Genomic DNA, 15,804 nt, shown 5'->3' with positions numbered 1-15,804 from the left:
AGATCACACACAATCACTGACTGAAGATTATGCAAGTAAAAAGCATATTTCTCGCTAGAAATGTTATTAGAAACACGTTTAACGGTGAATCGGTCCTAAAATATTGCATTTCCCATTCAGATAATAAAGATTGAAGAATATCGGAGAATCGGAGCAGCGGGGGCGGTATTGCGTTCGCTTTACCGCACCGTTGTAACGAAAAGAGAGCTGAGCCGCAAGGCAAAGCTCTCGATCTACCGGTCGATCTTCGTTCCTATCCTCACCTATGGTCATGAGGGCTGGGTGATGACCGAAAGGACGAGATCGCGGGTACAAGCGGCCGAGATGAGTTTTCTCAGAAGGGTGGCTGGCGTCTCCCTTAGGGATAGGGTGAGAAGCTCAGCCATCCGTGAGGAACTCGGATTAGAGCCGCTGCTCCTTTACTTAGAAAGGAGTCAGCTGAGGTGGTTCGGGCATCTGGTAAGGATGCCCACTGGGCGCCTTCCTTGGGAGGTGTTTCAGGCACGTCCAGTGGGGAGGAGACCTCGGGGAAGACCCAGGACTAGGTGGAGAGATTATATCTCAACACTGGCCTGGGAACGCCTCGGGATCCCCCCGTCAGAGCTGGTCAATGTGGCCCGGGAAAGGGAAGTCTGGGGCCCCCTGCTTGAGCTGCTCCCCCCGCGACCCGACCCCGGATAAGCGGTCGAAAATGAGATGAGATGAGATGAGATAATAAAGATTAATAAAGATCATACGCATTCACTGACTGAAGATTATTCAAGGAAAAAGTAAATTTCTCACTAGAAATGGCATTAGAAACACGTTTAATGGTGAATCTGTCAAACAAATCAATAGACAATAGTTACGGCATCACCGTTGATAGACATTGATTTCCTTTCGTCTATATCCGACGGTGAGGGATTAACATGAATGTCTATCTGATTGACCCCCGCGTTGAAAAACGACGCAAAAGGTATAACATGAATGTCTATCTGACGGACCCCGCGTTGAAAAACGACGAAAAAGGTACCCATTTTTCGTCAGAAATTGACGCCAGGGATCCTTGGCCATGCGTCACACATTTGACGAGTAGGGAGTGAGACTGTGTTGCTTGCTCCCTTCCACCCTAAACACCTGGGGCCTCATGTACTAAGGTTGCGTACGCACAAAAACGTGGCGTACGTCCTTTTCCACGCTCGCGTTCAGATGTACAAAACGTGAAATGACCGTAAAAATGTGCGGTCCCCACGCCAGCTCCAGAGCTGTCGTACGCACGTTTCTACAGCTATTGTTCCTTTGGCAACACTTAGCGGTGACGCTGGGAAACTGGGAAAAAAGGTGAAAACAATGACTCATCAGAGTGATTTGCACATCAGAGACACACTAATGAACAATTAACACACCTTGCAATTATATGGGTGGCTATAAAAGCATGCGCAATGGATGAAGATTTTATTTTTTTTAAATGGCTGCGTTAGCGTTGTTAGAGGACATCGCAAATGGTCAAATCCGAAGGGAATGTATATTTAGGGAACGCGAGGACTTACTCGCAAATGATGATGATTGGCTCATGAGCCGATTTAGTTTCCCCAGGCCAGTATTACTGGAGCTGTGCGCAGAGCTGCGGCCGGCCCTAGAGCGCCACACAGCCAGGAGCCAGGGGTTGTCCGTGCCCACACAGGTGCTGACCACGCTGGGGTTCCTGGCAACAGGGGCCTTCCAGCGGGAGCTGGCCGATCGGTCAGGAGTGTGCCAGTCCACCCTGAGCCGAGCCATGCCAGCTGTGTGGGACGGAATCATCCGAATGTCATCCAGGTACATCAAATTCCCATACAATGCTGTTGAACAGGCCCACATTAAAGCGCAATTTGCAGCAACAGCCGGTTTCCCTAATGTAATCGGAGCTGTTGACTGCACACATATTGCCATAAAAGCGCCATCACAGGATGAATTTGTTTACGTCAACAGGAAACACTTTCATTCTATCAATGTCCAAGTCATATGTGATGCGCAAATGCAGCTTCTTAACATTGTGGCAAGGTGGCCTGGTTCAACGCACGATTCATTCATTCTGACCAACAGCATGGTTAGGAACAGGCTGGAGGCTGGCACTGTGCGCGATGGGTGGCTTCTGGGTGAGTAAATGCTTTATTCGTGTAATTGTCCCGTATGTATAAACCAGCGTAATGCACATCTGGGGCTTGTACACATCCAAATATCATGTTTCTCTGACGTGTTCAGTATTCACGTCAGTAAAAGCGGGCGTAAAGTTAGAAATGTCGCCCGCGGTGCACTTCTGCATTCATTCATTGTGTGGTTTTTACGTTGTGTATTGTATTCTGCCTTCATCTGACCCCAGGGGACCGTGGCTACCCCCTAAGAACGTGGCTGATGACCCCTCTTACAAACCCCAACACCGACCAAGAGAGGAGGTATAATGACCTCCATTCCCGGACGAGAATAATTGTGGAGAGGGCAATCGGCCTGCTGAAGGGACGGTGGCGATGCCTGGACAGGTCGGGGGGGATGCTACTGTACAGACCTGAGAAGGTGTGCCCCATTGTGATGGCCTGTGGCGTCCTCCACAATGTGGCACACCGCCATGGCATACCACTGCCAGAGCAGCACAACCCCCCACTGGAGGAACCGGATGCCGGACCCGTCAACTGCAACCCACCCCGAGGAGCCATACGGGCCCGGCAGAATGTGATTTCAAGCATGTAAAGAGGCAAGGACAGAATTTACTTTGACACAAGTGTATTTATTGACGCGCTTATGTCACTGAGTACATTCATAAGCCGATCAAGGCGATCATTAATGCCACCGATGGCTCTGACGATTTCTGCCTGTGACTCCAGCACAGCTCGGGTGAGGACACGGCCGGTCGGGTGGTCAGCAGATGAATTCGAGGCGCCGCGTGCAGCGGAGCCGGTGGAGAAACCGAAGTCAGCGGTGACGCTGGAGACGCCGGGGCCGACGGAGGAGACGCCGGGGCTGGAGACGCCGGGGCCGACGGAGGAGACGCCGGGGCCGACGGAGGAGACGCCGGGGCCGACGGAGCAAACCGTGCCCTCTCCTTGCTGTCTATTCAAAAATAAAAAATTTAAGTTAATAAACACGAGTCAAAGTCTTTAATATCTGTCGGAGATTAATCGAGATATAAAACACTTAGACTAATTTAAGAGAGAGAGTGCAAAAGAAATCGAGGGGTCCGGAGCAAGAATTGACAAAAGACTTTATCGTGCAGAAAAACAACAACGACAACAGCCTGAGTGGATCTATAGAGTCACTGCGGTTCACAAACTGCGGCGTCTTTTTATACACACAAACAGAGCAGCTTCTCCTTGAAGTGTCTGCCTCCATTCAGTCATAAATCCATCTTAACCTGAACAGTCAGCAATTGGTCAGCAAATGGTCAACAAAGATAGCCCAAAACACTAGGCTAAGGTCAGCATGCCTTATCCCCGTAGCGTCCTGCTCCTTTTAGGGGCCCAACCATCTGTTCTGAACCCAGACACCCAGGCCCCGTGTGTTTCTCCACTATTAGACACACAGACCTCATAATAATCATGGTTTACCATAGAATATACTCCTTAATTTCTACCACATATCCTGGCATCTTTACGCACGACTTATGTGTATTGTAAGCAGCCAATTGTATGACCAGTATAATTACAGCATTTATGACTTCAGCATATTTACCTTGGGGATGATCGGTGTCCCCTTCATGGGCTCCCACCACTCCGGTGAGAGCTGTGTCACCGATCAAAGCGGCCACTCTCAAATCGAAGGGGGAGAGTTCCCCCACTCCCGTCCCCCCACCTGTTGCGGTCACGCTTCGGCGGTGGGCATAAACCCTCCGCTTCACCTCCACCTTGAGGTCTGATCACTTTTTTTTAATTTCAGAGTGTGTGCGCTGCTGAGACCCCACTGCATTGACGGCCTCGCAAACACGCTCCCACTCTCTTCTCTTTTGTTTTGCATTTATCCCTGTTGACAGGGTTCCAAATAGCATATGCTTGCGCATTTCTACCTCGTGGAGCAAAATCTCGAGCTCGGACTCCGTGAAGTTTCGTTTTTTGCCTCTGTTCATGGTGCCAGGTGATCGGATTTAGAGGTGAATCTCAGGTCCAGAGGCCTATTTAAATGAAATTGCATATTTAAATGAGGGCGTGGACAGGGAGGAGTTTGGCACCTCGGCATGTGCGCTCAATTCCACGTTGATTGAGATGTACAAAAGAAACGTGCTTGGATCCATGCCCACTTTGATACATCTGAATTTATTTGTGTGTAAGACAGTTTCTGGGTTTCTGGGTCCAAGTTTCAGTATGAAATCCACGCAAGTCTTAGTACATGAGGCCCCTGGGGTCTCATTTATAACCGTTGCGTACGCACAAAACGGGGCTGAAATTGGCGTACGTGACTTTCCACGCCAAGGTTGTGATCTATAAAAATAACTAACTTGACGGGAAAATGTGCGCAACCCTAAGCAAACTCTGACCCATGCGTACCCATAGTTTAGAGGAAAAGGAGAATTGGCGACACAGATGGTGTGGTGGTGAACTGAAGTCAGACCGAAGAATTGTGAGTGAGAAGAACGATTATGTTTCATCATCGCCCTTCATTAATTTAATTTCAACCCGTATCATGCGTTACATCTATGTAATCAGAATAATTTAAGTCAACTGCGTTATTTCTAAGTTATAACTCCAGAAACATCTCCTTAGAATATCAATTTAAAAAAATTCTCTATATTTAATCCCGTCACTCCATACTGTCCACTGACGGCGCGACTGCATGGAATAAAGCATCTGTCCAACATGTGTCAATAACATAATATTTTTATGTGACACTGTAAACAGGTAATCAAATGTCAATTAAATCCCAAGTGTGGAAAACCAAGCCACACTCCTCATCACAATCGTTGTCCGTTACTCTTGATGCTTTTCATGACAAATCAGGCATTAAAAGTTCAAGAACATTTTACGTGGGTAATTACAAACTGATTATCCAAGGTGTTCTCGGTCAGTCTTATTACCGTAACCCTATAAATACAGAGGTGAGCGCCGTGGTAATGCTGCACCATGTGGCACTTCTGGCGGACCATGCAAATGGCAGGATTCGGAGGGAGAGGGTCTTTAGGGACCATAACGATTTATTGGTAGGCTACATAAAAATATGTAACTTTATGTCAGACCACTTCTTTTTAATTCTGGGACTGTGCGCTCCGTGCTACTGACGGAGTTCACTGCTGCAGCAACATGTTGCCACTCACTCTGCTTTTTGTTGTTGGCGATCCCAATCCCGTGACCGCCGAACAAAACTACTTTTCGGGCCTCCATCTCACCCACAAGTGTCTCCACTTCAACCTCCTTGAAATTTCGCTTTTTTGCTTTTCTCAGTACTTCTGCCGTTGTTTCCGACAAGACATAATACTTGCATCTGAGTCTGTTTTATATGCAAATCGAATTCATGAGGTCATTTGCATTGACCATTTATGGTTAAAAAGGGGCGTGTACAGGGCGGAACGTGAAGCTGATTCAGCTGCGCCCACTTGTATGCAGTCTGTGATTTATAAAGAAAAGATTGCGTACGGTGTGCGTACGCAGGGTTTTATAAATCTGAATATTTTTTGGCGCACGCAAAACTTGGCTTTTGGGCGTACGTACACTTTTAGTAGCGATCCCACGCACAGTTTTATAAATGAGACCCCTGGCCATGTGTTGGGACCAGAATGTAAATTGAGTATATTTGTTTGTTTATTTGTGTGTCTGAGTGCTGAAATACGGGGAGCCAGTCCCTAGTTAATATCGGCAGAACACGCAAGTAATTGTGTAGGTTGTAATCACTGTTTTTGATTCACCAACATTAATAGTTTAAACGATCTGTAAATGTTTACATTTGTACTAAATTTGTTCTTTCCCTTCAGGCCTTGGCAACTCAAGCAGTGACGGATGCCCGGCGTTCATCATTCTAATTGTTTACATTACTACAAATATTCTCTTCTCTTTTTTTTTTTCTTCATATTTTTATTGGTTTTTTTCTTTTTATAGACACAACAAAAACACCCACAAGGAACAGTTGTCTCGTCATGAGTATACATTGCAAATTTTAACAATGAAAATAAGCATAGATTATACAAATATCAAAATATCTAACTTATAACACAAAATAAATAGTTCAAAGAAAGTAATGAGAGAGAGAGAGAGAGAAAAGAATACTAAAAAAAAATAAAAATAAAAATATATATATTAAAAATAAATTAAAAAATAAATAAATAAATAAATAAAGAGGGGGGCAGGGGGATTAGTCTTGGGGCAGGGCTGATAATGAGTTAAAGTAAGATATAAAAGAATTCCATTTTTTTGGAAATTTAGTGGAGCAGCCTTTTACCGACAAGGTTATTTTTTCTAATCTAATAAAGAACATAACGTCCTTGAGCCAGACCGATATGGATGGGGGATTGGGAGACTTCCACATTAGCAAGATTCGGCATCGTGCCAGAAGGGAAGTGAAGGCTAGCACCTCCGATTGAAAAGAGCCAACACGGTGCCGTTCTGTTGGGGTCCCAAATATAGCAATCAAGGGGTCTGTCCTTATTTGAACCCCAAGAACCCCCAACAAAATCACAAAAAAGTCAGTCCAAAATTTAAGTAATCTGGGACAGTAAAAAAACATATGACTAAAGTTACATGAGGAGGCATGGCATCGGTCACATTGGTCCAAAACATTTGGATATATTTTAGACAGTCTAGCTTTGGTGAAATGGACTCTTGCCGCTTTTCCACTGCATGGTACCAGCTCGACACGACTCGACTCGACTCGGCTCGCATTTTTTGCGTTTCCACCGCGAAAACATGGTATCTGGTACCTGAAGTGGCTGCTTTTTCTAGTACCGCCTTGCTCTAGGTTCCAAGCGAGCTGAGCCGATGCTAAAAGGTGACGTCGGCAGACGGCCGGCCACTGATTGGCCAGAGAGTGTGACGAAGTCACGAGAGCGACATGGCAACCATGCTGGTAACAGCCATAGCAGCGCCGCAGCCAACATATTCCACTTCTTCAACTTCTTCAACATGCCAGCTAATAATACGAACACGAATACCATCGCATCGATGTCCTCCATTGTTGTTATGTGGGTTCTGTCCATGTGTGGGTTGCGTAGGTGTTGTTTGCGTCGCGTACAAAAATACGTCACGGCCCTTTCGCGCAGCCGACCGCGCCCACGTCCAGGAGGTACTATTTGCGGTGGAAAAGGACCCGTGCTGCTACCGTGTCGAGTCGTGTCGTGTCGTGTTGTGTCGAGTCGAGCTACATGTGCGGTGGAAAAGCGGCATATGTAACACTTTAAACTGAATAAACTGCAGCCTGGCACAAGGAGAAGATGAGCGTATACTATGCACAGCTTTATCCCACCATTGATCTGTCAGATTTATCCCAAGTTCACTCTCCCAAGCACTTTTGCTTTTGACAGCTGAATCATTTTCCAGAGCCATGAGTTTGTCATAAATCTTAGATATTAGTGATTTCTGTTGGGGTTTTAAGGTCAAAAGGTCTTCCCATGGCTGGTTAATAGAGAGCAAAGGATAACATGAAAAAAGAGAAGAGGCACAATGCCTAATTTGAAAGTACATAAATAAATGGGATGTAGGTAAATTAAAATCTTTAGACAAGTCTGAGAAAGTAGCAAAAGTGCCGTCTTTATAAAGGTCTCTAAAAACTTTAATGCCTCGGTTTTGCCATAAGATGTAGGAGATATTCCCAACAGATGGGGGAAATAGATGATTGTTCACTATGGGCATCAGAGTGGATGCAGAAGAAAACTTGAAATGGCGCCTAAATTGGAACCAAATCCTCAGTGTAGATAGCACAATAGGATTCTTAGTGAAACTAGAAGGGTTAATGGGCAATGCAGATGTGAGTAAAGCCAGTAGTGTAGAGGAAAAAAACGACTGGGTCTCAAGCTTACACCATAATAGATCGGGAGATTGAAGCCAATAAGTTAATTTATGTATTTGCGCTGACCAATAATATAGAAGAAAATTTGGTAAGGCAAGACCACCGTCAGATGTGAATTTTTGCAGTAGAGACTTTTTTACCCTGGGAGTCTTACCTCCCCACAAGAAGGAAGTAATAGTCTCATCCAATGAATTAAAAAACTTTTTAGGCAAAAATAAAGGAGTGCACTGAAAAAGAAAAAGAAATCTTGGCAAGACATTCATTTTTACCACATTAATCCTACCTATTCTTACGTAGTTCTTCAAGGAAAGGTTCAAAATCCGGGATTGCTTTTAACTCAGTTTATTGTTAAAGTCTGCATGTTTCGGCATGGTAACTGGCTATGGAACGAAAGTCTAGGAATCGTGTTGAACACGTGTGAGAGATAATAACTCTAGCTACTTTCAGCCACCGTGACTGTCCGCGGGTGTCGCTGAAAATCTCTGACGCTCTCCACCTCTAGTGCACAGGTAGAGACCGTCAAGTGGGCGTGGCCTAGTGGGCGTGGCCGGGGTGCCGTAATGGCTTCGGCTTCTTCATATATCAAAAGGTGCTGCTATCTGTGGCTGGAGCAGCCTCCAATAAGGTCTTGCTCCCCTTGTGGCTATGTATAGTATTTACGGCTTATATGTTTGGTTGCTTCATTGGGTCTATGTGTGGGTAGCTTAGATTCTTAAAATACGTAACACTATCAATGACAGAGGAAGAGAATTCCACCGCTTGAAATCTAGTCCAAGCTGGGTAACCAAAGGGACATAATTGGCAGAATAGAGAGAAGGCAAGGTGCGGGTCACATTAATCCCTAAATATTTAAACCCAGAGGGGCTGAGCTTAAAAGGAATATCGGACTGTTGGAGTTGTAAAGCTTGGGTGTTTATAGGATAGCATTCACTTTTAAGTAGATTAACTTTATAACCTGAGAAAGAGCCAAATCTCTCCAGTAATGATAAAATTGGCGGAATAGTAGTCAGGGGGTCCGATATACACAAAAGAAGGTCGTCAGCATAGAGAGACAATTTTAAGTCAATGCCAGAACGAGGAATGCCGTGAAAGTGGGGGATAGATCTTAAAGCAATGGAGAGGGGCTCTATGGCCAAAGCGAAAAGTAAGGGGGAGAGGGGACAGCCCTGTCTAGTACCACGTGATAATGTGAAATATTTAGAACGGGAATTATTTGTGTGGACACTTGCTTGAGGGTTGGTATACAGAAGTCGAATCCAATAAATAAACCTGTTCCCCAGGCCAAACTATTGTAGAACTTCAAAAAGATATCGCCATTCTACCCGATCAAATGCTTTCTCAGCATCGAGCGAAATAACAACTTCGGGCGTTGAGGCGGAATGACCAGAGAAAATTACATTTAAAAGTGTTCGGACATTGAAAAACAGCTGGCGCCCTTTGATGAAGCCATTCTGCTCCTCCGATATGATGATAGGAAGAATCTTTTCAAGACGAGTTGCTAAGGTTTTAGCTAAAATCTTAACATCAACATCAAGAAGTGACAGAGGCCTGTATGAGGCACAAGAAACAGGGTATTTTCCTTTCTTCAAAAGAAGGGATATGGACGCTTGGGTTAAAGTGGGGGGCAATGAACCACGTTCTAGGGACTCGTTAAAAACAGAGTTGAGGAGAGGAGCCAGCTTATTAATAAATTTCTTAAAAAATTCAACTGGGAATCCATCGGGGCCGGGTGATTTATTGTTTTGCATGGCTTTAATAGAGGATTTAATTTCTTCCACATTTAAAGGTACATCAAGCTCATTAGCAGTAATGGGATCAACTTTGGGGATATCAAGATTCTGGAGGAAAGAAGTCATTTCTGTCGTGTCTGATGATGATTCTGATTCATAAAGGGAGAAATAGAAATCCCTAAAGATGTCATTTATAGAAGTGGGATCAGAGACAAGTGCGCCAGAGGAATCTTTAATTTGTGGAATTAATCGGGAAGTAGTTTGACGTTTCAATTGATGAGACAGGAGCCTACTCGGCTTATCACCATGCTCATAATAAGTAGCACGAGAACGTACTAAAAGTCGCTCAGCGTCGCTTGTTGTAAGGAGGTCCAACTCTGCCTGCAGATCATATCTCTGTTTTACTAAACTCTGGGATGGGTTAATAGCATTTTGTCCATCAACATCCCGGATTTTAATTAGGAGTTCATTTAGCCTAGCCTTACGGGTTTTATTGCGATGAGCTGAGTAAGAAATAATTTGACCACGCAAATAGGCTTTGAGCGACTCCCATAATAATGAGCAAGAGACAGAGTCATCTTTGTTAATAGTTATAAAGTCATCAATTGAGGACAATATAAAAGGTGTTGAATGCATCATCAGACAGAAGCAGAGTGTTAAATCTCCAGGGTGAGGAGAAACGGGGTTGGCCCGTAAGCTGTATATTGAGACTAAGGGGAGCATGATCAGATATAACAATTGAATGATACTCGGAGGAGGTCACTTTGGAGAGCAGGGAAAATAATCAATGCGGGAATAGGATTGATGGACTTGGGGAAAAAAAGAATATGCTTTGGTTTGGGGATTATGAAATCTCCAAGCGTCTACAAACCCATTTTGGGTTAATAATCTATTTGTAAAATCTGGGTTATCAAAATTTGGAGCATAAATGTTTACTAATAAAACCGGATTCTGGTATATAAGGCCTGCAACAATCATATATCTCCCATTTTTATCAGCTATGACCTTAGAAGCGGTAAAATGTACCCTTTTATTAACCAAAATAGCTACCCCTCTAGCTTTCGAATCAAAAGTTGAGTGAAAGACATCACTGACCCATGGACTCTTAAAGGGGGCCGATTATGCTTTTCCGTTTTTTCCTTCTCCTATTGCGCTTTACATATGTTTTGGGGTATATAAATGGTTGGCAAAGTTACAATACCAGAAAATTCCCGCAAGGGGGAGTAAATTACTACCGCAAATCACTTTTACCGAGCTGCCTAGAAACGGCTCGTTGGGATTCTCTCCGCGGCTTTCTTTTACTTCCGGTACATGGTGACGTAAGCATGTACTTTTGCTGTGAGTCAATGGGAGAGCGTCATCAATCAACTTTTGCTGCGTTCCTGGACACGTTGGGGTCGGGGGGAACGGATCAGAATGGACAGAAAGACATAATACTATATTATATATTATACATATATATATATATATATATATATATATATATATATAGGGTTATATATATATTACTTTGTTTGGACACCACCAATTGATCTTCAAGGCAATTCTGCAGTTCCCGCACAATACAGGAATGTATGTAAAAATCAAGTTCAACATCTGACCTATGGAGGGCAGTACTACGCTGATCAGCGTCTAAACTGCCGGAATCAGTCAGAAGAATAGTTCGATTTCGCTGCTCCCGCCGCCCAGCAAGTTTTTGTTAACAATGGTTAGAAAGTGTTTTATTGGTTGTGAAGGGACCTCTCCCTTGTATGGTTTGCCAAAGGCAGAGCCTTCACCTAGCCGTCGGCTAGATTTCATTTTTAACCCTATTCCCCCGACTTTACCAAGCCTTTTTCTGTGTCGCCTCCACTTCACGGATGGCTGCTTCAGCAACCTGCGTTTGTTCAGCAATGGATTTGCGAAACTGCTAGCTCTTAGGGAAGATGCTGTTCCAACACTTTGTGGCCCAATGGGTGAAGATGCCTCTCAACATGTAAGTAAACCTATAGTGATAATAACAAAAGTGGCTGTGTTGTGTGCGTAAGCTTAATGTTAGTTGGGGTATTTACCCTACCATTTCCCACCATAAAATAATCCATTCTGTAGCTAGCTGCTAGTCTTGTCGCGAGGCTGGTTAATCCTCCACATTTTTCGCGGGATCTCAAACTACAATTCTAAACTGTCTATGAGAGCTAGCCTTAGCTATGTGAAGTGTTACTATTAGGTGGGTTAAATGGTCACAGTTCCTGTTTCAGATGTTGTTAGTGTGTACTGTGTAAATTCATTTTCGGCGTGATTTATGTGTGATAATTTTAGCAGGACTGCAGCGCCCATTATCGCCCCTTTGAACACGTCGGATGCCAGACTGACACGCCTCAGAGGATATCGACGGGAACCCAAACAAACTCACCGGTGGGAATGCATTCTGTGGGAATACAAAGTGCACGGTTGAAGTCGACATCAGTCGGCACACAGTTGTCCATGGGATCGCTAAAGGCACACGTAAGAAGCAAAGGTATGTAGCCACTATGAGTTTTTAGTGTCTTAGTATGCAATCCATACGAAACTTAGAGCATCTTTTTCCTGTGTATTGGGATGTTGTATTTTTTTAATATGGGCTATGCATACGTTCATTTATCACATACTTACTTTCTACTAACAATTCGATAAAAACATCTGCTAAATAACTTCATAACCAAATAGGATATGATTTATATTTGCAAATGGCTTCTTGTATGTGTGATGGGAAACAAAGGTTTACTCTGCAGTGTTACTCCAATACCAAGGAAAAAACAACAGCTAAATTATTATTTCCGGTTTCTAATATGATTTGTTTCTGTTATTTGTAGCCATGCAGACACAGGTGTCTCCTGTCAGTGCAGACTTCGGAACAACCGCTCATTTGCAAGACTCACTGCTGACTTCAACCCCAATAAAGGGCCCAGGCTGGCAACCTAGCAAGAGACCACGGCTTGAGTTGGAGGAAGAGGAGGAGAGTGACTCCTCAAATGAATCACATAAAGATCCGCTGGACTCGACATACAACCCTGGTGACTCTGTTCTTACAGAGGAAACTGACGTCTCGTAGGTTTTTAGTATTGGCTGCATCGTACTAAAAGCAGCATTGGCTAGGGATTGGTAGCTACCAGTTTTACAGTATTTCTAATATTATTCTGCCTTATGTTTTCTGCCTTATGTTAGGTATGAGACACAGCCCACACCGAATGAGGCTAAGTATATTGTCTTTGAAAGCTGCCTCAAACAGCTGTTAGAAAACTGCCCCGTGTGTAAGGGAGGCTGTGATCTTCAACAGCGAAGGATTGGTACCTATGTGGCTTTCACTCAGAAATGTCTACACTGCAGCTACTTCAGACATTGGGAGAGTCAGCCCATGGCTGGAAATACCCCCATCGGCAACCTGCAACTTTCAGCTGCTACCTACTTCACAGGGTCCTCCTTCATCCAACTACAAAAGGTAAACATTTTACAATTATACAAATATGTGAAACTCACTACTGGACTTTTCTTAAACACCGCTTATGTGCCTTTCATGTAAAGGTGTGTGAGGCCATGCAACTCCAGATATTTCAGTATGACACCTTCAGGAGGCATGCAAGGAATTACATGGAACCGGCTATTGTTCACAAGTGGAAGATGGATCAGCAGCATCATTTCCAGCAACAGTTGCGCCTTGGTGGGTCAGTTGCAGTGGGAGCAGTGGCGATTCTAGGGGGTGGCCTGGGGTGGCCAGGGCCACCCCAGATCTGATAGGTAGTTGGTCAAGTTCGTCAACACAAGAAATAAGAGAAATACTGTCAATCAATGATGACAGCTGATCAACTGATTTAGGGTCAGTTTTACATTTTTAACTAACACAGTAATGGTCGTACTGAGGCTGTGAGAGCTGATTTCTGCTCGGCGGACATTTAGCTATGCAGGTCAGGTGACCCATGAGATGAGCGCGCTGCACATGCTGCTGGTCCGTGAAACAGGAGGACGACAACGGTCACAGTGACAACGTGAACAATATAAAAACGATAAAGACGCTGAAATCTGTCGTTGAGAGGTATGGTAATTTAATGTTTAGTTATATCGTAGTTCCCTCTGAATGTGTAGGAAAACTTTATCCAGCACTAAGTAGCAGCTAAAAGACGAACTACACTGCACTAGCTAGCTTAGCAGCCTGCAAACCAAGTTAAGCATGTAACGTTAGTGTTTTGGATACCGCCATGAAATATGAAAAGATGTTCTATTTCATGTAGGCTACGCCGTCTAGGCTTCGCCTTATGGGCTTGTCCCGTGCGCGCGCTTGCCTATCAGCGTGGGCACCGCCCACATTTCCCACGGTATCGTGTCTATATAACGCGGTGTATACCGTCACTCATCCTCCCTTTTCTTTCAGCACTTGTGCTTATCAGCGAGAAATTGAGAACTACAATTAAGAAGATGAGAACTTCAACACGGATCTCCCAAGCCGGTGGCAGCGGCTCGGGCGAGGCCGCGGACAAACGGCCCTTTTCAGGGCCACCTGAGAGCGCTCCTAGAGCTAGGTCCTTTTCAGGACTCCTATGCGCCTCCTGTCCCGCCTCCCTGGCACCGGGTGACGGGCACTTGGCGTGCTTTTGGTGCCTCGGCGCCGACCACGCTGCGGCTGCTATGGCGGCCCCCGTCTCCTGTGTCGCCTGCCGGGAGCTGCCTGAAGAGGGGATCCTCTCCAGGCATCTCTTCTTTTCCCCTGCGGTGGAAATGGCTGACGCCATCGACCTGTTCGGACCTGACGTCGACGATGGCATCATCGACGCCTCCCTGGACGACGTCTTCGGCGACTCGGCGTCCGGTTTTTCCCGCTCTCGGGTTACAACCGCCACCGTCATACAACACGAGGGTCTGCGCCGGATGACCGATCTCCTCCGGGAGATCATGGGTGAGGCGGCGGCCATCAAAGGGATTCCCATGCCGGTCCCGCCTCTCGCCCCCGTATCTGACGATATGCAGGGCGAGTGCTTTCGCACCCCATCTTTTTCCCGGCGGGTTACCCAGTGCCCCTTGTTCCCGCCTTTGCAGCACTTGTTTATTGCTGCCGGTGAGGACCCTTCGACCCTGAAGGCTCCGGTAAGATCCTACACGGATTTCACCAACGTGGAGGGGTGGGCCGATACTCAGGCGAGGGGGATCCCTCGCCTGGAGCCTCCCCTGGCAGCGCTTCTCTGTCCGGGCGCCGGGCTCCTTAACGAAAAGCCGCTGCCCCCCGACCGCCTCCAGAAGCAGATTGTCGGCCTAACGGACAGGGTGTTCGTTTGTGCCTCTCAATCCGCGGCGGCGGTCAACAACATCGCCCTGCTCTCCTCTGCCATGGTCTCCTTGTCGGCTGACAGGGAGGCCTACGGCCCGGAGGAAGCCGCGAGATGGCTGGCGGTTTCCCGCTTTTCCAGCGCCATCCATCGGCTAATATTCGGAAACAACACTGCCTCAAAAGGATATTGGCCTAAGCAACACCAGTAGAGGCTATACTTTTCCCTGAACTTTTAAACGTTGCAAACGTGCAAAAACATAATTATATATTTATGTGGCATTCAGTCCAATGCTTAAAATATATCTGTGGCATTCAGTAGGCCAATGCTGTGGTAAAGTGTGTAAAGTATGACCAAGTGTTTCTTTCTGTTCAATAGATAGAACTTTATCAATCCCCTGTAGGAGAAATGTGTTAATGTTTGTCCCTATAAAACAATAATGGCAACAAAAAAATATATACAAAACATGACGGTAACTCTAAAGTCAAACCGTCCAATCTGAAGGCTCTACTTAACCACTCCCCTTACTCACTTCCAGCAATGCAAAGCGAACAGAACTGAGGTGGGGAGGGCGTAGCTTAAGTAGTTTGTGACCGACCCAGAGGAACGCAACGCAAATTCAATGTGAACATGTATGAGGCTTTAATAAAATCCCGGATGATTTTGAAATTCCGCCCGGACACATTTATTTTTTATAAGTGTCTCAAAAAGAGGGCATGTCTGGGCAAAAGAGGACGTCTGGTCACCCTTCGTAAGGGGAACCCATTTGATTCCTACCTGTTTCACTGTTAAATAGTGGCGCAAGTTGGTGGGCGCTATCCTGGTAATTTCTCTGCGTGAGGAATACAAAGTGTGGCGTGTGA

General features: G+C 45.4%; 2 protein-coding genes across 2 annotated transcripts; both read left to right on the top strand.

Annotated features, from left to right (window-relative positions):
* The first annotated feature begins 1,119 nt into the window (after nt 1–1,119).
* On the top strand, nt 1,120–3,094 carry LOC132463555 (putative nuclease HARBI1). Its single transcript, XM_060059820.1, has 2 exons — nt 1,120–2,117; nt 2,342–3,094. Exons 1-2 carry the CDS (start codon nt 1,448–1,450, stop codon nt 2,704–2,706), a joined length of 1,035 nt encoding a protein of 344 aa, XP_059915803.1. The 5' UTR covers nt 1,120–1,447; the 3' UTR covers nt 2,707–3,094.
* An 8,037-nt stretch (nt 3,095–11,131) lies between these two features.
* On the top strand, nt 11,132–13,418 carry LOC132462507 (uncharacterized). The gene is made up of 5 exons (XM_060058062.1): nt 11,132–11,643; nt 11,967–12,165; nt 12,500–12,734; nt 12,852–13,125; nt 13,209–13,418. The coding sequence occupies exons 1-5, from the start codon at nt 11,374–11,376 to the stop codon at nt 13,416–13,418; spliced, it is 1,188 nt and encodes a 395-aa protein (XP_059914045.1). The 5' UTR covers nt 11,132–11,373.
* Nucleotides 13,419–15,804: the final 2,386 nt, after the last annotated feature.

This window comes from Gadus macrocephalus, chromosome 8 (genome assembly GCF_031168955.1).
Source record: "Gadus macrocephalus chromosome 8, ASM3116895v1".
Lineage (NCBI taxonomy): Eukaryota > Metazoa > Chordata > Actinopteri > Gadiformes > Gadidae > Gadus > Gadus macrocephalus.
The sequence above is the reverse complement of the archived record's forward strand: the minus strand, read 5'-3'. Positions and strand labels throughout refer to the sequence as shown.